Raw genomic sequence first — 21,561 nt, forward strand, 5'->3', positions numbered from 1 at the left:
AAAATTTCTTTTTTTTTAAACGAAAAAAAAAAAAATTGCACCTGCGTTGTGTTGTTGTTCTGTAGAGGTTTATTTCAAGATGAGATTTCTAGGGCTGAGAAGAGTGAGTATCTAGCCTAAGTAGAAAAAATGACCTCCTAAATCTTAGGTTACAAAAATAAATAAACAAAGGGCTATAGTCTAAAGAGCATAAAATGGCCCACTCATTTCGTCTCTTAGGCTTACAGCGGCCAATTTTTCTCCCTGAGGCATATTGATCGCGTAGAAAGGTGCCCTGATTTGAGAAGAGGGAGAGTCGAGAGAAAGTAAAAGAATTAAAAAACGAAAAGTAAACAACCGAAAGAATACTACAGTAGGTACGTCAGCGATAGAATTTTACTGCCTACAGCTGTGATTCATATCGGCAGCGCCAAGCAGTAACGAGCAGTCAAAAATTATCCCTACCTAAATTACAATTTTATTTGACCACTCCTTTCAATTTTTTCTTTACCATCTACACGAACGACCATTGACACATAATGGAGATCAACGCCATTCCCTCAATCCCAGCTCGGAGGCAATCGTTATTCGATCGAATCAATCGAATCTCAGACGATGACATCTTCCAATTCGTGACAGAGCTGGAAGAGCATGTCAGCAACCCGGAGAACTTTCGATGGCATGCGACCAGCACTCAGAAATCCCAGGATCGCATTTGATGCAGCTGTCAACATTTTCTGCAGAGAATTCGAGTTTTATGTGACGATTTATCCAGAAAGATACCGGCCGGGATATGTTGTCGAAAAGATACTTATCAAGTGCCTGAAACTGTAACTTGATCCAACTTCTGCCAATTACTGTCTACTAACTACGGTTTTAGTTTTATTATCTTTATCGCCAAACACGATCATAGGCGCGGCCAGGGAACAGGAATGAGCTATCGCGGCTTGGTGTACTGCAATGCCCTCCTATTCTGGGCCGACAGAATACCTTTGACCTACGACAAGAGTCCCATTTCACGAGGCATGCTATATAATGCAATCACCAAGTCGATGAGATATGGCACTCGTACCTTTGGTCTTACCAAAACCGTCAACATGACAATGTCGAAAGTGCGCAACTCAAACCTCCAACCTGAATTTACTAACTTTGACCTGTTAGGTCGGACTTGCAGAGCTACACCAGCTAATTGATTCTGACATGATTAGTACACCTAATGTCGGTTCAATTCGCAAATCTCCCTCAGGGTATCAGAAACATTGGGCGCTGGGAACATAAGGGACGAAATGAGTGGGCCACTTTATGCTCCTTAGACTACACTCTTAGACTATTTATGCTTACACCCTAAGACTTGGGACGTTTTTCTATCCACTGGACGTTTCCGATTATTTCTCTCCAAGACACTCTTCGTGCAAATATCTTATCCCAGTCTAGCAACCGAGATCTCCATCAAAGCGGGTCATCTGCTTCATCCGGTTGGCTTCCGTAGCTCAGTTGGTTAGAGCGTCGTACTAATACTTCAATCAGAATATCAGTGATGCGAAGGTCTCAGGTTCAAGCCCTGGCGGGAGCAAATCCCAATGCCATCGGATTCTTTTTGCTTTGTGTCGTGATGTTTGGCTGTCTAATAAGGTCGAGCAGGTGTGAGCTGTCCAACACATTCTCCGAAGCCAACGCCGGAACCTTGTTCTCCAACAACAGCTGTTATCCTGACGACATCACCATCCTCGAGAAATCCTCTCTTGGATCCATCGACCAGTGTAACAGGCTTGGAGCCGCCCTCTGTCGTTTCGAGCATACATCCTCTACTCGACTCATTAGAACCGCTGACAGTTCCTGTGGCAAGAACGTCACCAGTCCTCAGTGCACTACCCGAGCTGACCGAGTGTGCAATCATCTGCTGAGGAGTCCAGTATAGAGCTTCCACAGGGCAAACACCAACGGTCGTGGCAGTCGAGTTGGCCAGCACCTCAACCTTCATGGTGATGGAAAAGGTTGATGGGTTGGGATGTTGGAGGTATGAAGCAGCAAGAGTTTGCTGGGCTGGGGAGCGTGTCCTGAAGGAATCCAGAGCGTCGAGTGTGACAATCCATGGTGAGAGAGAGGTTCCCAGACTCTTGCCGTTGAAGGGACCAAGAGGGCTCATTTCGAAACCTTGAATATCGCGGGCTACAAAATCAGTAAATGTTTTTGTTAATGGCAGTTGACTTACCACTCCAGTCGTTGAGAATAGCAAAACCAAAAATATGGTCTTCGGCATCCTTTGCATTCAACCTCTGCTTCATACTCAACGGTTTTCCAATTATCGCAGCGAGTTCAACCTCGTAATCAACCTTTTGAGAGGGACCATAAATGACAGCACTTTCGCCGTTTGACGCGTTGGGGTTACGGAACTGTCCGTATGGTCGCTCAATATCGGTACCTGACACGACGATAGAGCTTGTGCGACCTTGGTAACCGACGGGGAAGTGAAAGAAGCCAGGCGGCGGGTTGGGGTTGTTGACGACAATTCGCCCTGCGTTGATGACGTGGTCCAGAGAGCATGAGAAGTCTGAAAGTCAGCGGCTGTTGGTATGAGCTGGGTAGTCTTACCAGCAAAGTCTTTGATTTCCATGGGTAGATGCATCGTAACATCGCCTATGTCTTCTTTGCTTCCAGACGGAAATCCATCAAGGCCATTCTTTTGGTGTACTGATTGAATTTGTTTTCGAACATCTTGATGCACGCTCTTGGAGAGAGCTGCAAACGCGTTTAGGGTGGGTTGTCTGAAAACACCAGCAACACCTTCGACGCCCTTGAGTAGATCTAGGTCGTCAAGGAAAATGACAGTGTTTCCCAGTCTAGTGACAGCTTGAGGGTTTGTGTGTGTCGCGGAAGAAGCAATTCCGAAAGGAATGTTCTTGTCGGAAAAGTGGTGGGAGAAATCTGCTGTAGACATTTTGAAATTTGTTAGTAATCGACATACCAAGCGAGCGAGAACAGAATGAGATATTCACCTTTTGATATTGCCCATCATAAATGATCCGCGGGCAATATTCCCGACCCGCGTAGTCGTTGTAAAGTGGAGGATCGGATGTAGGAGTGAAGTGGCCGAGCGAACCTCCACATCCCGAAGATTGAGCATTCGGGGATCCGCCGGACATAGAACAACCGAACAAAGAACAATCGAACATAAAACGAGCTGACAAACTGAATTTCAAGACAATTATTTTGAATCACGCTCAATCTACAATGGCTCTCAACGGAAAACTCAGACAAACTCAACGCTTCATCACAACCCACAATGATGAAGGCAAAGCAGTAGTTGACACAACAATCAACTCAGATGCACCCTTCTACGCCCTCCCCAATGGAGAAGCTCATTTCGCTTTGGGATACGCAACAAAACAATTCCCAGCTGATTTATCAAAAGACGTTTCGTCTTACCAATCTTTTCTGAGCGATGCTCCAGGCCTCAGCGTGTCAACAGGCACTGTTCTACGATATGTAGACATGTGTCCTGGTCATATGTCTCCCATGCACCGTACCGTCAGTCTCGATTATGGCGTTGTGCTTGAAGGAGAGGTGGAATTGATTCTGGATTCGGGGGACAAGAGAGTGCTCAAGAGGGGAGATGTTTGTGTTCAGAGAGCGACTATGCATGCTTGGAGGAACTGCAGCGAGACTGAATGGGCCAGAATGCTTTATGTTCTTTTGCCTTCTACAAAGCCTGTTGTTGGAGAGAAAGAGTTGGGAGAGGATTATGGCAATATGGTTGGTGTCAAGGCGTCTGAGTAGATATCGACAGAATTGATACATCTCGGCCAATCTACTACCTTTTCCATCCCGAATACCGTTTTTACACCGAAAGCCGTACGTAACACATATTGCTAAACATGGATGCTCCTAACAGTCGTTTGAATTATGCAGTAAGATATGACCCGAATGCTGCCAACTGGCCGTCGCTTCGATATTCTGCTCGTTGGACCAGGTAACAAGCAGGCTGAGCCTCACTAGTGCCTTCTAAGTCTTAGATTACAAAAATAAGTAGTCTAAGAGGTCTGGTCCAAATAGCATAAGATGACTCACTAATTTCGTCCCTTATGCTTCTAGCGGCCAACTCTTCTGACACCTTGAGGCACTAGGGCCAGCCGGATGGAAACCTTGTTGGATAGCAGGATGCTATTATCTAACCTGCAATCCATCATCCCAGATCTCAAGACTGATCTGTATATCCTACTCAACAAAGACAAAAGACAGAATGATGGAGGCGCCAAGTTAGTCTGAAGGGAAGGCTAGGAACACATGGGAGGATGACAGAGGCATGGTTGAGGAAGCTCATGATGATGGCCTGCTTTTATTAGAGAAGAGATGTTAGAGTGGGATAAGACGTGTGAAGATTGAACCGGCTTGTCAAAGTGGAACAATGTAGCATACAATCAAAAGACACCATAGTATTTCCAGGTAAACATAATCCAAAAGTAAATTGATGGAAATATCTACTCCACCCTCCTTGCATGAGAAATATCATCGACACCTGTTCCACGCTCAATCTTGCTCTTGATAATCCCATAGACAGGAATCTCCGAGAATCCAGTCGCAATATGATTCAATGTTGGCAAGGTATCCCAAGATCCAGCTGTCAAGTTCAACTCAGCTCCACTGCCAACCCAGGTCGTTTCAATCTTTCGAGGCGTCGTCTCCAAACCATCCGGTATAAACACAGGGTAAGCTGCGTCTGGAACACCTGGGTTGCCCACCGAGGGAACATAACGGTAGATGAGTTGTCCTTGTTCTGTTGGTAGTGGAGGGGCGCCTGGAGGTCCTGTAGGTTTTGGCACACCATTGACGCCATTGACGCTGTTGGTCCCGTTTGTGCCATTGACATTAGCTTCAGCCAGCCCGTTGATGGAAATATCAACAAACTTTGCGCCTCTCCAACTGCATTGAATTTTGGTCGCCGAATCCTTTTCTTCGACGTCAATGTCACAGAACAACTTCGGCATACCAAGCTCCTCTCTTCCAGTGATGATGGGATCTGCCAGATTCTCCATCAAAACCGCCAAGAACGACCCAAAGACCTTACTTCCATCCTTCTTTTCGTATTGAACGCCGTGCAGCCAGAGACCAAAGTATCTATACCCGCCTCCGCCCAGCCACTTCATGCCACTCAACTCGGTGCAGGCAAATGTAGCTTCTGCGACAGTTCCAGGCTTGAAGAAGCTGAATTGTGGTGTAGGGAAGAGAGTCTTGAGATATGTTGCCGATGACTTGAAGCGCACAGAATATGTAGTGAAGGATGAATTTGTACCATTGTGGCGTTGACCGACAATATCTTGGCGTGGACTGGGCATGGGACCAAATGATAGAGGAGACTTCCAGTGGAGGTTCGTGTTTTGGGAGTACAAATAATCTTTGAGGGCTTTCGTAGAGTTGTGCCATTCATCGTGGTTGAAATTGTAGTCGAGGAACTGGTAGACTGCGGCTGTTAGGACTGATCTATCAAGACAAGCGGTTTCTCACTATTGAATTTGGCACGCTTCTCTCCATGTAGATCCTCTCCTGCCTGTCGTGTAAATTCTTGAACTTTATGCGCTCTTTCGTCTCTTGTCCTTTCATATAGCGACAGTCGAGATGGAATGTCGGCTGCTGTCGTGCCTAGTGGGAGTAGAGCAGTCAATGACGCCGCGTCTTCGATTGCAATACCGCCTCCTTGTCCTTGGTCTGTCGATGCGTCAGCTAAATGGACAGCTAAAAACTGGCCAACTCACGAGGCAAGAATGGATGAGCTGCGTCTCCGAGAAGTACCAGCCTCTCCTTGTGCCAAGTCGGAATGCGGTCCATATCCAACAAAGTCCAAAGCTTCAGTTCATCAGCATCCACCAACTCCAGAAGAGCTCGGACTCTTGGCTCAAAGTCCTTGTACACTTCTTTTAGTAGGTCGGTGCTACCACCACGTCCCCAGCCTGTATGATTAGCCAAGTCCTGTTTTTGCGTCTCAATGACATACCAGCACCCTTGTTCGCACCAGCGGAAAGATTGCTGGGGTGGATAGCGACAAAGTTCATAAAAGTGTTGTTCGAACAAGGATACATGATCAATCGACGATCATCGCCCATCCACATGGTCATGAATCCAGTTCGCTCCGTGAAAACCTTGGTAGCTTCATTGTTGCGGATAACATCGTGAGGAACCAAGAATCGGAAAGCGCTCTTCCCGGAGCCAAAGGGCTTGATATCTGTATCGGTGACGATGTTTCGGGTTATTGACTGGAAATGTCAGTATTGACCGAAGAAAATGTGTCCAACATACGCTGACGCCATCGGCACCAAGAACCAAATCTCCAGACGCCGTAGTGCCATCTTCGAATTTGACAGTCGCCGTTGAAGGATCAACATCTACTACTGGACTGGATGTCTTGAGGATGGCTGGTGTTCCTTTGCCCTCGGTGGATGTTGCTAATCTCTTGAGCTCTTCATGAAGACGAACACGGTGAGAAAGGACCCATGGCTGGGTGTGTTAGCAAAGAACAAACAAAGGAACAAAGACGTACATTTTCCCAAATGGACAAAGGACCTGTCAAATTCATATCAAATTTGGTTTCTCCGGTGCCGGTATATTCAGTGATCTAAAAGTCAGTCTTTTGTCTCATTGATTGTGGTTGACCTACTCCTTCGACCGGATTGGCGCCAAAGGTTTCTGAGTACACTCCAAATCTTCGTAGAATTCCATGGCAGTTTGGCGCAAGATGAATGGCGGCTCCGACTTCTTTCGCTAGTTGGGATCGTTCGAATAACTGATTACTATCAGTACTGATTGATGATCAGATAAGCTTTGCGTACCGTTACATGGTGGCCCTGTTGGCGTAGTCCAAGGGCCGCGGTAAGTCCTCCGATGCCTAAAACGTTAGCTAACTCGATCAAGTAAGGACCCGATAACTTACCCGCTCCAACAATGAGTACGTTCAAAGGTGTCGTGTCTAAAGTCATGATTTTTGATGAGAAAAGAAGTAGTAGATCTCAGTAAACTTGGCAGGACCCTCACTGGGCACTTTCCTTAATAACTTTCACTGCACCTGCTGTTGTCGGAAAATATTTCCCCAGTTGTCCGATCGTCGCATTTTCGGGTATCGGCCCCACGCAACCGAAGCAGGCTCGGAACCCTCCACCTCACAATCAACCGAATAATTCGGGTATCGACAGGTAATTGAGAAGATATCCACTCATGATAAATCAAATATGGATGTCAAGAACGTAAGATCTTTCATACCAACATCTTATTTCACTCACAATGCCTAACCCAATCAAAGACATCCACACGATAGATGAGGAATCATTTCCTTACATCTTTGAACAGAATGCTACTGTTCCTCTCAAAGCCGGTGACGGACTTGTTCGTTTGAACGTCTATCGACCCAAGGGTGTTGACAAAGTTCCTGTTCTCGTCACATACGGGCCCTACGGAAAGGATATTTCGTATCAAGAGTAAGTTGTCTCAACCTAACAACAACATCCACTAACGTCTTAGCTTCCATCCCAAGTCCTTTAGCGAAGTGAACCCCCAGCACAAGTCTGAACACTCAGCATGGGAAACCCCAGATCCAGCCTTCTGGACAAAGAACGGCTATGCTATCGTCCGTGCTGATGAGCGAGGTCTTGGTCAATCTTCCGGCAAACTTGACACCATGTCTCGCGGCACAAGCGAAGCCTTTTTTGATGTCGTTGAGTGGGCCGCTGAACAACCCTGGTCATCCGGCAAAGTTGGTCTTCTTGGCATCAGCTACTACGCTGGTAGTCAATGGCGCGTTGCCGCGAGAAAACCAAAGGGTCTGAGCGCGATTGTGCCTTGGGAGGGCATGTCCGATTATTACCGAGATCGGTGTCGCCATGGCGGTATTCTGTCCAACGCTTTCATCAAATTTTGGTGGAATCGACAAGTCATCACAAACCAGTATGGAAGACCTGGACGAAACGCAAGAAATTGGGGACCTGACACGATTGAGGGTGATTTACCTGAGGATGAGCTTGAAGCCAACAGACAAGACCAGACAATCGACAACCAAGCCAACCGCTTCCGCGATGATGCTTACTACGCGTCCAAGGAGTACGACATGGGTGATATCGAGGTTCCCCTGTTGTCAGTCGGCAACTGGGGCGGCATTCTTCTCCACTTACGGGGCAACATTGAAGGATACACCCACGCAGGATCCAGGTTCAAGTATCTCCGTCTTATCACCGGTCGCCACGATTTACCATTTTACTATGAAGAGGAAGTTGAGATTCAACGGAGTTTCCTTGATGCTTTTCTCAAGGGCGAAGATCGTGTCGGTTGGTCCCAAGAAGGAAAAGTCGCACCCGTCAGTCTCGTCTTGCGCAAGGGCAACGTCGGCTTCAACGATGCGGAAAAAGAAAAGGTGTATCCTCGTCGAGAAGAAACTGAATGGCCTATTGCGCGCACGCAGTACAAAAAGCTCTTCCTTACCCCGGAGCAAGGACTGAGCTGGGAAGAACCAAAGACCAACCGCAAGAAGTTGTCCTACAAGGCATTGGGTACCCTGGAGAAGCCTGAAGTACTGCAATTTTCGACCCCAGCGTTTGAAGCCGAGACGGAAATTACAGGTCACGTCGTCGCCCATCTTAATGTTTCTGTATCTCCCGACCCATCAGGTCCTACACCGAGCGACATTGATCTTTTTGTGACCCTCCGACACATTGATCCTTCAGGCCAAGAGGTCTTTTACACTGGCACAGCAGGTGATCCTGTTCCCGTAACCAAGGGTTGGCTTCGAGTGTCTCTACGCAAGGTTGACCAAGAACACCCTAAGCATCGTGAGTGGCTGCCTCATCGCAACTACACCAGCAAAGATGTTCTTCCTGTGATACAGGGTGAGGTTTACGCTGTGGATGTCGAGATTTGGCCTACGAATGTCGTGGTTGACAAGGGTGGCAAATTGGTATTTGAAGTCGCGTCTGGTGATACTCAAGGATCTGGTATTTTCCAACATAATGATACCGTCGACAGGTGAGTTTTTGTCTCTATTTTTTGAGAAATTGCTAACTTTTTAGATGTCCCGATATTTTCCAGGGACACAACCATATTCATTTTGGTCCACGACAACAGAATTATATCACTCTCCCTGTCATCCCAAACTAGCATTAGAATTGGCGAAACTATATAGAAACCAGTGGTATTAAAGATTTATTAGAGCTTGTATATACATAAACTTCAGTGCCACTCTGACAGCCACATTAACCTCCACGTGCACCTATCCATTCTTCAAACACTCTAAAGGAGATAAACTGCCGCAACAGCAGCAGCAACAGCCATGCCAGCGCCTCCCATCTTGTTGGCACTAGCACCAGAAACAGGAACTTGAGTAGGTGTAGAAGCAGGTCCAGATCCAGAGTCGGATCCGGTAGGGGCTGCAACACCAGAAGCACCCTTGGTGTTGGTGACGATCTTGAGGGGCTTCTCGGTGCAAGATACAGCAGGCAGATCGGATCGTGTTACGATCTCAGGAGTCGTAACGGCCGTAGGGCATCCGCTGCAAGTAACGGTGGTAGATGCAGAGTCGGCGTAAGCACCGGAAAGGACTGTAAATGTTAGTCACATTCAAAGTATGGGAGTTTCTTTCATACAGGCAACGCTTGCAACAACGAAAAACTTCATGTTTGCTGAGGGTATTGTGCGAAATGAGTGAGATAGTAGTGAGTGAATGAGTTGAGGTATTGAAAGCTTGTTTTGAAACAACAAGATGAGAGGGATAACAGGAATTAAGAACTACACGCAGATAGTAACACAATCACAATAACAACAATTAAACATTCCTAAAGTGTGTTAAAGCACGGAGCATACAACATCCGAGGGATTTCGGCATTGTTACTAAACCACTAGATCAAATCTCCTGAATTCCATATTGAAGCCTAAACAAAAAAACAATCCTTTAGAAACTTACCCCAGATCGACATGCGCAATCTTATTATCTCAGGCTATATTCGATCGGATAGTTAGAATCCCGAAAGATGTCTCACGAACAGAGACTAAGAGTCGATCTAAACCTCCATTCATGTTAGCTCACGGAAACGAAACATGCCGATAGAAAACAGCCCCACCATTAGATTTGGAGATCTCAAATCATTGTCAACGCTAAAACAGCCGGCAAGAAGCCTTCCGTGAAAGGCGCCCTGATCATCATTCTGCACAGACCTAATTTGGCAGAGACAAACAGTTTTGGGAACTTGAATAACGTCATTGTTCGGCAATTGAGTCTAGTATGTTTTGTTTGAGAGAGGGGGTTTCTTAGGGCTAGAGTCTAGACTGGACTGGTAGTTTTAGTAAGGGTTCATTAAGATTACACGCAGTCGGTAAGAACGGGTCGGATATGGAAGATGCCGAGTAGATGTTTGTAAGTTGAATCATTGAGATTGAATTGGTGATTTGGAGACCTATGAGTTGTTCAAGATATAATACATGATGACTTCTCGTTGAAAATAACCTCACCATCACAATCTCTCATCACCATCTCTCACTACACTCTCTCATCTTTAATACCTAATTACATTACAAACTCATCATGTACTTCTCTACATCCCTCACTCTCGCCGCTGCTGGCTTTGCTGCTGCTGCCCCTGCCATTCAGAAGCGTGAGTCTGCCATCAACGACGGTGTCATTCTCAACTACGCTCTCACTCTTGAGCATCTCGAGAACCAGTTCTACCTCCAAGGTCTCTCCAACTTTACTGAGAAAGACTTTGCCGATGCTGGTTACGACTCTACCTTTTACAACAACATCAAGAAGGTTTCCAGCGATGAGACTGCTCACGTCGACTTTCTCACCAAGGGCCTCAAGGGTACGTTTGACTTCCAGCATCTGTTGCATTGATACTGACTTTTTAGCCGCCGGTGTTACCCCTGTTGAAAAGTGCACCTACTCCTTCGGTGTCACTGATGTCAAGTCTTTCCTCGCCACTGCCTCTGTTCTTGAGGGTGTCGGTGTCTCGGCTTACCTCGGTGCTGCTGCCGACATCATGAGCAAGGCATACCTCACTGCTGCTGGTTCCATCCTCACTGTTGAGGCTCGCCACTCTTCCTACATCCGCGCTGGTATCAAGGAGGTTCCCTTCCCTCAGCCTTTCGATGCCCCCTTGACCTACAACGAGGTCTACTCCCTGGCTTCGGGTTTCATTACTGGCTGCCCCAAGTCCAACCCTGCCCTTCCTGTCAAGGCTTTCCCCGCTTTGGCCGCTGAGGCTTCCAAGGAGGCTGTTGTGACTGGTTCAACTGTCACTCTCCTTACCCCTGGATACGCTGTCGAGGCTGCTGATGGCCAGAAGGTCTATGCTGCTTTCATTGCTGTCACTGGTCCCACCTTTGTTGAGGCCAAGCCCGTTGACGGTGGTTTCACTGTTGAGATTCCCGAGGGCTTTGCTGGACAGACCTACGTTGTCCTCACCAGCTGCAACACTGCTGTCTCTGATGACACCGTCGCCGCTGGCCCTGCTATCATTGAGGTGAGTCATTAGTCAATCAGTCTTTCATTTCATTACTAACAAAAAGACAGATCTCCAGCTAAATTGATGAGACAAGGGGGTGCTAGGCAACAAGGGTTTGGTGAAGAATCTTAATAATCCAAGATATTATTCTCAATACATATTTAAGTAATAAACACTGTTTTGAACGTCTCTTATTCTGTCCATGCATTGACCTTGTGCTGCGAATTGTCACTTGATATTATTACTATCAGTCCTACGTTCTATTCATTCAGTTGTCTCTAGTTTACACGGAAACCTCTCACCAAGAACAACAGCATTCAATTGGTAGACATAGGATGACAACACTGGAATGTCATTAGCAACACATTCAGCTACGTCCAGACCGCATCAGTGACACATTGAAAAGATAACTTGTAGTGCCAGATATGTTTTAAAAAGAGGTTTCATCCAATACTCATGAATGCCAATTCACTCCCCCTATGCCACTCACCCCATGGAGAAGGTTGTCTCCAACTACCAGAAACAAGTCGAACGAGACTCAAAATTGTCTCAGTATGCGGGCGTACGATGACAGATGTTGCATTTCTTGGCACCGTTGCCCTGTCATGTGTTATCCTACATTGTCTTACAGGCTTTGGTAAATCCTGTTTACATCCCATAGGCTTTAAAGACAAATTCCTTTCGATGACAGTCTCGACCACGTTCTTGTACCGAATGCGACATTGCACAATTCTGGTGGAGACGAAGAAACATGCAATTCTGGTGAACACGTCGAAGCGAACACGATGGGCTTTCAAGGCCAGAGGGGTGTAATTAAGTATTCATGTTCACAAGAACAACAGTGTCATTCTAGACACGCGTGATGCTGTATCCGACAACAGAACCGAAGGAAAGAAAAGCTATTGCTTCGCCTGTTATAACATTGAAATGTTATTGTCATCGTCAAATTCTGTTGTAGACTGACGAATGTGTTTATGTATCTGATTGTACAATTCTCAATTTATCAAACTCTTCAATCCAACAATCGATTGATCACTATGCAGCCACTCCGAGAGTTCTGGGCCATGCCCCAAAGGTAAACTGACTGTTACACATATTCGTCAACTCCCAATCCTCTGCCTTGAGCTCACCATACACACCATCATCCTCTTCATCGCCTGCAGCTCCAGCCACAAACATGGCCGACATAAAGTGGTCATCTGTAGCATGTGCATCCCGGTAACAAGGATGCTTCATCAATCTCGTCATTGCCCTCCTCAACCTAGGTCCGCTATTGTTCTTGATCACATCTTCCACAGCCTGTCGAAACTCCAAAGCCCATGACTCGGGTGGCTTCTCCTGCGCAAAGTTGTCCGAGTAATAGACAATTGGCGCCCAGATGTTGCGGTAAAGGTTATGCACCGCACCGCCAGAACCGATTATGAGGTACCCTTCTTTTCGGAGAGAACGAAGAGTGGCACCGACGCGCATATGGTAGTGTGGATCGAATCGAGCGTTCATAGAGATAAGTGTCGTGGGAGGGCAGCCGTTGGGAAACATGCGAATGAGAATAAGATATGTATCGTGGATCCATTCAAAGTTTGGATTGGCTGAAACGTTGAACCCAGCATTCTTCAATAGGGAAATACACTTTTCTCCGGTGGGTAAATCGGGGACAAGTTCGTAATCGACGTATTTGGATGGATGAACGTATGCGACGGGGGATTTGCCTGGTTTGGGATTCATGGCGACTTCCATGCGATCTCCTTCTGCATCCCAATGAGCGCCCTAATTTGTTAGTAATCAGATGATAGAGACAGAATAAACATACCATCATGATCACTCCTTTGATCTTGTTTGCTAAAGCTTGATCGCCAGCCTTTTTCCAGTAGTCGGCTGACTGGGATTCTTCTCCCAGCATCATGGTTGACCCATGGGAGAAGAAGTGAACTGGTGTCAAATCGGCTTTCATTGTTAGCGATGAATTGATCGTGAATCGCCAAAACATACCCATTTCAGGTGATTATCGATCTATATCAAGTGTCGAGTGTAACTTGAGGATGATAAAATGCGACGAGGTTCTCGGGATGTGGAGGAGTCTGAATATTCGGCAACTGCCGACTGCACCTTCCCTCAGACGGTCGAAATGTGCCACCCCCGCATTCGCCCAGGGTCCAGATTTACCCCGGCTTTCACTGAATATCCGACCCGAGGGGAAAAACGCGACTTTCCCTGTATTTTCCTCCTTCCTCCACGTCCCGAATCCATCGCATCGTCTCTCCACTTCCATCAGACTACACAATGTCGTCGACGACTCAACCGGGCATGTTCCAATGTGGTTCATGCAAGAAGAATTATAAGCGTCTTGATCATCTAGCTCGTCACGTGCGCTCCCGTAAGTTGGTTCTGGGACTTGAGGGTCGAGACTGACGATGAATAGATACACAGACCAAACCTTACAAGTGCCATGTCTGTCCAAAAGCCTTCACCAGACCGTTAGTAATGTCTATTGCTATGTGACGCTGACTAACATCTTCAGTGACCTCCTCAAGAGACATGTCTCTGGTCACGGTTCACAAGCTGGGGAAGGTTCAGTGTCTGATCAACCCCGGTTCATGCCAGGAAGGGTAGGCAAGGCTTGTAAAGCCTGTTCGTCGAATCATCTACGGTGTAGCGATGAGAAACCCTGTCGGAGGTGCCAAGAAAAGGGCATTGAGTGCAAGTGGAATGATCCAATGGAGATGGACGCAGACTATGCCTCGCCTGAGGACCAACAGCAGAATGAGTCTATGTTTTCAAATGAATCCATGACAGGGTTTGGAGAACAAACAAGTATTTCGAATTCTGGTTCGTCAGTGATGGGTCAGCCGTCTTTGGATATCTTGACGCCTCAAACAACTCAAAGCCTTTTCCAAAATCTTGGTAAGTCTGACACCATGTTCATTTCAACCGCTAACAATCAAGACCCATCCTTGAATCCACCGACAGACCCTCTATCCTTCCAATTTCCAGACCTCAACCTCCTCTCTGGTACCTGGGCCTCTACCACCAACGATGTAGAGATGTTCTCCTACAATGAGCTCGACGACATTGACCTACGATTCCTCGACTCTTATAATGCAACCATTCCCTTCGAGATACGGAGTATTCAGCCAACACCACGAGGAGCTCAGACACCACGCGCTGCGTCACATACCGATCCGGGTGAGCCAGCCGCCATGTGTACCGAAGCATTCCAGAACTCGCATTGGAAGTTTAGACCCAACGCAAAGGATCATGCAGGCGCCGAAGAACACAACCTTTCTCTTCCTGCTACCGACTCCGCGTATCCTTCTCCCGAGTCTGGTGTCGCGTTGGATTTGAACACGAGGGTCACTTGTGCCAAGCTGGAAGGACCTGCACGAGATCGGATTCTGATGATGGTTGTGAGTAGTTGTCGGTCAGATCATCTCTCCAAAGCAGTTGCATCATTTCCGTCCGCCGAGTTATTAGACACTCTGCTTCAGTTCTACTTGACCTCTTCCGTCACACACGCCACAGCTTTCATCCATGCCGCTTCCTTCAACCCGAACGAAAAGAGACCTGAGCTGGTTGCCGCCATGGCCGCTTGTGGTGCTGTCTTGACTTCCGACCCAGCTTTGTCAAAGCTTGGTTATGCTATACAAGAATGCCTCCGGGTTGCTGTAGCCAAACATGTAGGTTTCCAAATCACCATATTAGCACGTACTAACGGTTATAGTGGGAACGCGACAACACTCTCGTCCGAGACCTCCAACTCACCCAAGCCTTTCTCATCATCCTGGAAATGGGGATTTGGAGCGGTCTACCCAGGAAGGTCGAAATCGCAGAAAGCTTCTTTAATCCTGTTTTGACCATGATGCGCCGTGATGGAAAATTCAAAAGGTCTGCCTACTCTGATCACAAATCTGTCGCCCGTGCTTCGCGTCAAGATTGGCTGGACTGGATACAGCATGAATCATTCAAGCGGCTTGCCCTACGAATGCTCTCCCACGATGCAAACTCTTCCATGGCGTTGATGGTCGGCCCCTTAGTCTCGTACGCAGAGGTTCTACTGCCTTTGCCGGGAAATGCAGAATTGTGGACTGCTTCGTCTCCAGAGCAGTGGAGTTCCCTGATGGCTTCGCGTGTCGACAGCGAACCACTTTACGTCGCAGATGTCATTGATGATCCCGACGTTTTGAACAACTATGCGGGCTCGGTAGATGCTTACGCTGCGATTCTCGCCGTCCTTGCGTGTACTTGGACCATGTGTTGGGAATACCTCCAAATAGCATCCCTTCAAAGATCCAAACCACGCCGATGGAACACTCTTGTGACAGAGATGCGGAAAGACGAGTTACTGAAACTGACTGGCCACTTGAAATTGAGTTTGTCAGCGGATGCCGCCGCAGACCCCGAGATCAAAATGCGCCTCGAACTCACGCTCTTGCATTTACAGATGCCATTCGAAGATATTCAAATATTCGCTGGCATGGAAGGTCCTGAACGCGCACGCGCAGTCTACCCAATGGTTCGAGATTGGGCTAAAAGTGAAGCTGCTCGGCACACAATCTACCACGCGGCTCAAATTGTACAAATCGCCAAAGAATCACCGAAAGGCTCCATGCGCGGACCCATGGCCATTATACTCTACCACGCCAGCTTGGCCTTTTGGGTTTACGGTTTGTTGTCTGACCAGTCGCGCGCACTCAGCCAAAACGTGTATCTCGACGACGTGGACAGTCTCGCATTGCAACGATTCAAGGGGTTTGGTCAAGGACAGCCCTGTATTCGATGGCATTCCGAGATTGAAGGACAAGGTGAAATAATGATGAGTGTATCGCTGAGTCAACCTAATAAAGTCATGGAAGCTGTAATGGGCGTTGTGAGGAAAAACTTTGCGGGGTTGCCAACACCACACCTCACAGAAAAATTGGTACAGCTTATGGGGGAATTGGAGAATTCTGCAAAGAGAAAGATGGATGCTTGATACCAGGTTGGTGGGATTGATGCATGTTTCAGTGCCGATGGCGTGCATAATGTTGAAGCACCATTTACTTTGTCCAGATAGCCATTACGGCCTCACTAAATCACAACGTTCACGTAGATAGGGACTCATCATTGAAATGTTTTACTTGATTTGTTGTTTGTTTCTGCCTCTACCTCTCATCGCAAGATACCGTTCTCAGAAAGATGTTTAAGCAACTAACGTCTTGTTAGTAAATGGTCGTTAAATTGTTCAAGTAAAAACTCACGGAAGATAAGAGTGCCGCAGTCGTTGCCAATGCGCTCTGCAAGGTTGAGGTCGGCATCGACAGGGTCACCGTCCATGGGGTTCAACTGGGCGCGGAGGATAGGTTGACCATCGCCCTCCATCTCAAGAGAGATATCGGAAGCAGAACCGGAGAAGTCTGAGTCAAGTCAGTAAGCTATTGATTCAAAAGTGTTGCTGTTTGACTTACTCTCACCACCCCACTCGAAAGCACCGTCGCTGTTACCGATGTAGTAGTCAAGGTCAAGAGTAGACTCGACCTCATCGCCATCACCGTTGCCACAGTTGGCGTGAAGGATGTGACCATCCTCGAGCCAGATGTTGGAAGAGCTCTCGTGGAAGTTGCCCATTTTCGTGGTTTGTTTAGGGTATGGTTGTGTTGGAAGTGAAGTGTTGATGAAGAACCAAAGCGAAGACCGACGGTTAAGGTCTATATATATTCAAGAGGGCAGTGATTCACGAGGCCTCACGTATGCGCCTTCCACAAGAGCCAAGAAACCAAGACCGAGTCAACCGTGCAGGAGCGTTGAAAAAGATGCCACGAATGCAATGCATCAGAGTCCACTCTCTTACATGATATGGACCCCTGAATCCCCGCCTGCTTCATGGACCCTCAGTACAAAAGACCCGCCTTTTATATGATAGGACAGTACATATTCTATTGGTTCCTGCGTATGTTTGTCTCGGGAAGACTACATCAGGAGGCCTCTAGTAAATATAAAAATAAATTTGACTTTCATGCGCTTTGAAACAAATCAATCCTCTCGTCTTACATGAAGACGGCTATGCGGTGAGAAAAGTCTTGGCAAGTCGGGGATAGTATCCAATGGACAACAAATCCTTGGCGCCTCTTTTTATTATGGGCTTGGCATTTGAGGGGGAGGAAAGAGGGGATGAGTTGTTTCGTTTTGATAACCGCTTCACTATTCGTAAGCTGATGTTCTGCCTATCGTTGCATTCAGAGATGATCTCTTCCGGTGAGACGTTGAGTCTAGATTTCTTGGCTTAGTTTTGAGGGATTGTCAACAGGTGGGTCGGGATCAACAGAAGACAAGAGACAACCATAGAATTCCATAGTAGTTGCCAAGTATATATCATCGTTTCACATGATAGAACCATCAGATGGCCACAGACGGTCGAATCTTGCTCTTCATTCTTCACCCTGGTGCGATGAGGCTCAAGCAAGGATCATGACAAGTGGTCCTTTAGAATCCCTGCCAACGAAGGACCCTTTCCGCTGTCGCAATTCTCATTCGCTTTCCAAACATCCAAAGCGGAACTGTCAGCAGAGAAAATATTCCCATTAAAAGTCCAAAAATACCAAATGGCTCTGCAGGTCCTTTGTGATGAATCCAATCAGCCACGAAAAATGTCCAGGCAAATGCAATGATTGCTCGAAGAATGGTGACCATTGTGAAACAATCGGCGGCCAAAGAGTGATACGAGTCGATGAGCTGGACATGTTAGATAAATCATCAAAAAGTCATGGGCACTTACATAATTGAATCCAACAGAGGGAACTTGCATCAGACCAAAAGTGAGCATTCCATAACCAAACTGCAATCCAACCCACATGTTTCCTCCTGGATGTTGAGCACAGAATCCGAAAACAAGTAGTCCGCCTGTGGCTACAAAGAGCGGGAAGAATAGGGTAGGTAGTCGATCTTCAGCTTCGGCAACGCCATGACGCTTCTTGCTTGCTTTTTTGACAAGTTGACCATCGGCCAGCATATGAGTGTAAATGTATCCAATGATGCCACCGATAAGAGCACCAATATTGATCAAACCTGCGTTTGCTTTCCAGAGATATGGTGGGCTGGCCACAATCTGGGGTCCGATGGTCGAAATGGATACGATACCTCCCACAAGGCCCGCGTAGTGAAGCATAACTACCCAAGTACCAGGGAGAGCAAGTGTTCGCCAGGGTCGGATGAATTGCTGGAGTAGACTGCCGCGGGGCTTGATGAAACCCAAGGACTGTGCGTAGGTGAATGGCTTTGTGGTCTGTCGCTCGCCAACTGTGGCGGTCTGCTTGTCTTCGACGTGTTCATTGTTCCCTAACTGGGCTTGCTTTTCAGACTCCGAACGGGGCACACCCTCGATTGGTGCGCTTCTGCTGTATAAAGTCTCGGGGACGAGGAAGATGACTCCAACAAGACAGGCTGCCGACATTGCAAGACCAACCCAAAAGATCATCTTCCAGCCCTGCTGATAAGCGATGTAGCCTCCAGAGATGCCACCCGCGAGTGGCCCAACGACCAACATGATGGTGTAAACAGCCTTAAAACGTCAGTGACATTTACCGTGGTTGAATAGGGCACAAACCATTGCACGACCACGTTGATGAACGGGAAACATATCTCCAACCAACGCGGGAGCGACTGAATCTGCTGCGGCACCACCCATACCCTGAAAGGCTCTGGCAGCAAGTAGAGAGTCGTATGAAGTCGCAAGTCCGCACCAAAGTGTACTGAAAGTGAGGAGAAGTGTCGCGACGATAAGAACAGGTCGGCGGCCCATCCAATTCGACAGTGGCACCCACCAAATATTTCCTGCGCCAAGGAAGAGGACATTGATCTGCACCCTGTTAGTGATGATCTCAAATGAGCTTGGAGTCCATACAGCCATCAAGGTAGAAAGCTCAGAAAGACTTCTTGGATCTTTGGGAAATATCATAGGCCAAAGCTGGAACGCGGGTGCGATGACACCAGAGGTAAAGTTGGTGACAAACGCATACAATGAAACGACAAGCAGAGCCGTAATCTTGTTCCATAATGGAAAGTTGAGAGGGTCTCGAGGGTCGTCGGTAGGGTTCAAAGTATGGCGGCCGTCTTCTTCTTCACCTATTGGGTGTTAGTGTTGTTCTCCCACGGTAGATGCAGACTCACGATGGATTTGGATCGTTCCAGGAGGTGCCGCAGCATCAACCTCCTGCAAGGACAGAGCAAAGGCTGTTTTGAAAGACACCATGATTGAAGAGCTGCAGTTAGGGGTATCGAATCGTTCATTTCGCATCAAAGGACATTGTCGACTAAATACCCGGGGAGAGGGTGACATCCCTGATCTCCTTGACGCTACCCCGGATTACCCCATGTTCTCTTTCCCCTCAATCTAGATTTACGAATTGAATCTTATCCAAGCCAACCAGAACTGTCGAATAAGTTCGTGGCTGCGTAGACCATGCCTGTTTCAGCATATCAGTCATTGATATTGACATGGCGTTGTCGGGTTACTCTCCACTTTCCCGGTGGTCCGCTCGGAACTCATTGGTCTTCGCTAATCGTGTTCACTGTCCGGGTTCGCGAGAAGTTGATTCGAGACTTACTTCAGTACATTCGCATGAGAACGATAGGTTTGGTCTTCTTGTAGTTAGATGTTGAGACATGGATACCTCGGAGTAGAGTAGGTATTGTGAAGCAAGACCAGAGCATGTTGGACAATGGATATAGAAACAATTGTTCTCGCCTTACCGATGCACTCTCAAGTCGGAAAGCATCCTTAAAGGTCCAAGTTAGTCATTTGAGGAGGCCGGAACCCCGAGGAACCCGGCGATTCCAACCTGTCTGGGACAAAGGAGGCATCCCAGGAAACTCGCCCACTCACCAACTTCCTATTAAACCCCTTCAAAACCGAAGCTCATTCTTGCCAGGTCTTGCATACGGAGCAGCGTACATACAGATCCTTTTCTGACCTCATCACAGTTTTCGTCGCAGGCGGGTGGTTGTGATGTCTCTTTGTTCTTTCTTCAACCTGTCTTGAAATGATTCTCAGCTTCGGCAAATATGTATCTTGAAGCAATACAAGGCCTCTCAAGAGTACGTCTGAACTGATAGCGTTGAGTGAATTCATATTGTGGGCCAATATCGTAGGTACAACGTTTCAACCGAGTTGGCGTTTAACTATTACTTCGCGGCTCGTCGGCAAGGTCAACTGCACGGCTTTGTTTTCCGTTCCTCAGTATGTCGGTAGTCATTTCCAGCTGCTTCAATGGCATGAATGGTAGACTTACTGCCAAATGGGCAGAACTTCCTGTTGGACAAGTCCCAGGATACGGCGTGCTTTGAAGAGTCCCATGGTGCCCTTTGATCGGTCTCATGAAGTGTCATTTGACTTTGACCGTTTCCGTCGTTCGATGTTTGGTATGTGCTGTCCGGCCTATTCATGGCGATAGTTTCTGTGTAAAATTCCCTATCAGCATCACGAAGTCAAGATTCTGGATGTTCCGCGGATATCCAATGGGCTTCATAATCACACAAGCATCTTGCGCATGTCTCTCGGTACTTTGGCTTCTGCTAGTCATCAATGTATCTGAGCGAAGCGAATTCCCCGAGTCCTGGTGTCTTCTGGGTATTGGGGCATTGGGCATGTTTCAAAACGCCTGGCTTGCAGCAAGAGATTTAACACCAGAAATGAGAAACATACCGCTAAAACATGTGGAGCAAATCAAAGGTCGAAAGGTCATGGACTCAATCATGGACTTTCATGCCACTTATGGATTGGGACTGCCTCTCAGGGATGAATTTTTCCCAGGCAGCCTCAGATCAGATGAGGTATCATGGTGGAAGGGCAGGGTAGAAGAGTACAACAAGAAACGCAGATCTGATCATACTAGGGGTGATCCACGCCCAATTTCAGGTTATTTCGAATATAGTTCAGTATTTTGGGACGACGACACTTCAAGGGCCGACATGGGTCCTTTAGAGTTGACGGAAAAGGGACCAAAATCCCCCAAGGCCTATCAAAATCCGCGTAGTGTGCGCATAGCCGACGACGATGGCGGCGAACCCAGCACAGGAATTAGACCCTGCCCAGAGTTGCGACTTTCGAATCGATAGGCAGTAGCAACGTTGCACCTGTCTG

General features: G+C 47.4%; 12 protein-coding genes and 1 non-coding gene across 13 annotated transcripts; 6 read left to right on the forward strand and 7 right to left on the reverse strand.

Moving 5' to 3' along the window:
• Positions 1-630: 630 nt before the first annotated feature.
• Positions 631-1,257, forward strand: FPOAC1_007848 (uncharacterized protein; the record flags this gene model as incomplete). The annotated part of the gene is made up of 3 exons (XM_044852297.1): positions 631-809; positions 860-1,091; positions 1,141-1,257. 3 exons carry the CDS (start codon positions 631-633, stop codon positions 1,255-1,257), a joined length of 528 nt encoding a protein of 175 aa, XP_044704967.1.
• A 201-nt stretch (positions 1,258-1,458) lies between these two features.
• On the forward strand, positions 1,459-1,552 carry FPOAC1_007849. The gene has a single exon. It is a non-coding gene; the product is annotated as a tRNA-Ile (tRNA).
• Positions 1,553-1,603: 51 nt separating this feature from the next.
• Positions 1,604-2,917, reverse strand: FPOAC1_007850 (uncharacterized protein; the record flags this gene model as incomplete). Its single annotated transcript, XM_044852298.1, has 3 exons — positions 1,604-2,148; positions 2,192-2,530; positions 2,572-2,917. The coding sequence occupies 3 exons, from the start codon at positions 2,915-2,917 to the stop codon at positions 1,604-1,606; spliced, it is 1,230 nt and encodes a 409-aa protein (XP_044704968.1).
• Positions 2,918-3,210: 293 nt separating this feature from the next.
• Positions 3,211-3,756, forward strand: FPOAC1_007851 (uncharacterized protein; the record flags this gene model as incomplete). Its single annotated transcript, XM_044852299.1, has 1 exon — positions 3,211-3,756. The coding sequence occupies one exon, from the start codon at positions 3,211-3,213 to the stop codon at positions 3,754-3,756; it is 546 nt and encodes a 181-aa protein (XP_044704969.1).
• Positions 3,757-4,457: 701 nt separating this feature from the next.
• On the reverse strand, positions 4,458-6,947 carry FPOAC1_007852 (uncharacterized protein; the record flags this gene model as incomplete). The annotated part of the gene is made up of 9 exons (XM_044852300.1): positions 4,458-5,437; positions 5,482-5,682; positions 5,730-5,924; positions 5,969-6,227; positions 6,271-6,468; positions 6,512-6,586; positions 6,629-6,754; positions 6,801-6,856; positions 6,902-6,947. The coding sequence occupies 9 exons, from the start codon at positions 6,945-6,947 to the stop codon at positions 4,458-4,460; spliced, it is 2,136 nt and encodes a 711-aa protein (XP_044704970.1).
• A 301-nt stretch (positions 6,948-7,248) lies between these two features.
• On the forward strand, positions 7,249-9,111 carry FPOAC1_007853 (uncharacterized protein; the record flags this gene model as incomplete). The annotated part of the gene is made up of 3 exons (XM_044852301.1): positions 7,249-7,442; positions 7,486-8,979; positions 9,024-9,111. The coding sequence occupies 3 exons, from the start codon at positions 7,249-7,251 to the stop codon at positions 9,109-9,111; spliced, it is 1,776 nt and encodes a 591-aa protein (XP_044704971.1).
• Positions 9,112-9,243: 132 nt separating this feature from the next.
• Positions 9,244-9,627, reverse strand: FPOAC1_007854 (uncharacterized protein; the record flags this gene model as incomplete). Its single annotated transcript, XM_044852302.1, has 2 exons — positions 9,244-9,551; positions 9,597-9,627. The coding sequence occupies 2 exons, from the start codon at positions 9,625-9,627 to the stop codon at positions 9,244-9,246; spliced, it is 339 nt and encodes a 112-aa protein (XP_044704972.1).
• Positions 9,628-10,531: 904 nt separating this feature from the next.
• Positions 10,532-11,530, forward strand: FPOAC1_007855 (uncharacterized protein; the record flags this gene model as incomplete). Its single annotated transcript, XM_044852303.1, has 3 exons — positions 10,532-10,808; positions 10,855-11,468; positions 11,519-11,530. The coding sequence occupies 3 exons, from the start codon at positions 10,532-10,534 to the stop codon at positions 11,528-11,530; spliced, it is 903 nt and encodes a 300-aa protein (XP_044704973.1).
• Positions 11,531-12,485: 955 nt separating this feature from the next.
• On the reverse strand, positions 12,486-13,443 carry FPOAC1_007856 (uncharacterized protein; the record flags this gene model as incomplete). The annotated part of the gene is made up of 3 exons (XM_044852304.1): positions 12,486-13,217; positions 13,261-13,394; positions 13,440-13,443. 3 exons carry the CDS (start codon positions 13,441-13,443, stop codon positions 12,486-12,488), a joined length of 870 nt encoding a protein of 289 aa, XP_044704974.1.
• Positions 13,444-13,730: 287 nt separating this feature from the next.
• On the forward strand, positions 13,731-16,419 carry FPOAC1_007857 (uncharacterized protein; the record flags this gene model as incomplete). The annotated part of the gene is made up of 5 exons (XM_044852305.1): positions 13,731-13,824; positions 13,870-13,924; positions 13,969-14,351; positions 14,394-15,124; positions 15,169-16,419. 5 exons carry the CDS (start codon positions 13,731-13,733, stop codon positions 16,417-16,419), a joined length of 2,514 nt encoding a protein of 837 aa, XP_044704975.1.
• Positions 16,420-16,626: 207 nt separating this feature from the next.
• On the reverse strand, positions 16,627-17,051 carry FPOAC1_007858 (uncharacterized protein; the record flags this gene model as incomplete). Its single annotated transcript, XM_044852306.1, has 3 exons — positions 16,627-16,634; positions 16,685-16,840; positions 16,892-17,051. 3 exons carry the CDS (start codon positions 17,049-17,051, stop codon positions 16,627-16,629), a joined length of 324 nt encoding a protein of 107 aa, XP_044704976.1.
• Positions 17,052-17,906: 855 nt separating this feature from the next.
• Positions 17,907-19,671, reverse strand: FPOAC1_007859 (uncharacterized protein; the record flags this gene model as incomplete). Its single annotated transcript, XM_044852307.1, has 5 exons — positions 17,907-18,155; positions 18,199-18,981; positions 19,027-19,278; positions 19,324-19,544; positions 19,590-19,671. 5 exons carry the CDS (start codon positions 19,669-19,671, stop codon positions 17,907-17,909), a joined length of 1,587 nt encoding a protein of 528 aa, XP_044704977.1.
• Positions 19,672-20,580: 909 nt separating this feature from the next.
• FPOAC1_007860 (uncharacterized protein) lies at positions 20,581-21,175 on the reverse strand (the record flags this gene model as incomplete). Its single annotated transcript, XM_044852308.1, has 3 exons — positions 20,581-20,639; positions 20,711-20,875; positions 21,124-21,175. 3 exons carry the CDS (start codon positions 21,173-21,175, stop codon positions 20,581-20,583), a joined length of 276 nt encoding a protein of 91 aa, XP_044704978.1.
• Positions 21,176-21,561: the final 386 nt, after the last annotated feature.

This window comes from Fusarium poae, chromosome 3 (assembly GCF_019609905.1).
Source record: "Fusarium poae strain DAOMC 252244 chromosome 3, whole genome shotgun sequence".
NCBI classification, from domain to species: Eukaryota; Fungi; Ascomycota; class Sordariomycetes; order Hypocreales; family Nectriaceae; genus Fusarium; species Fusarium poae.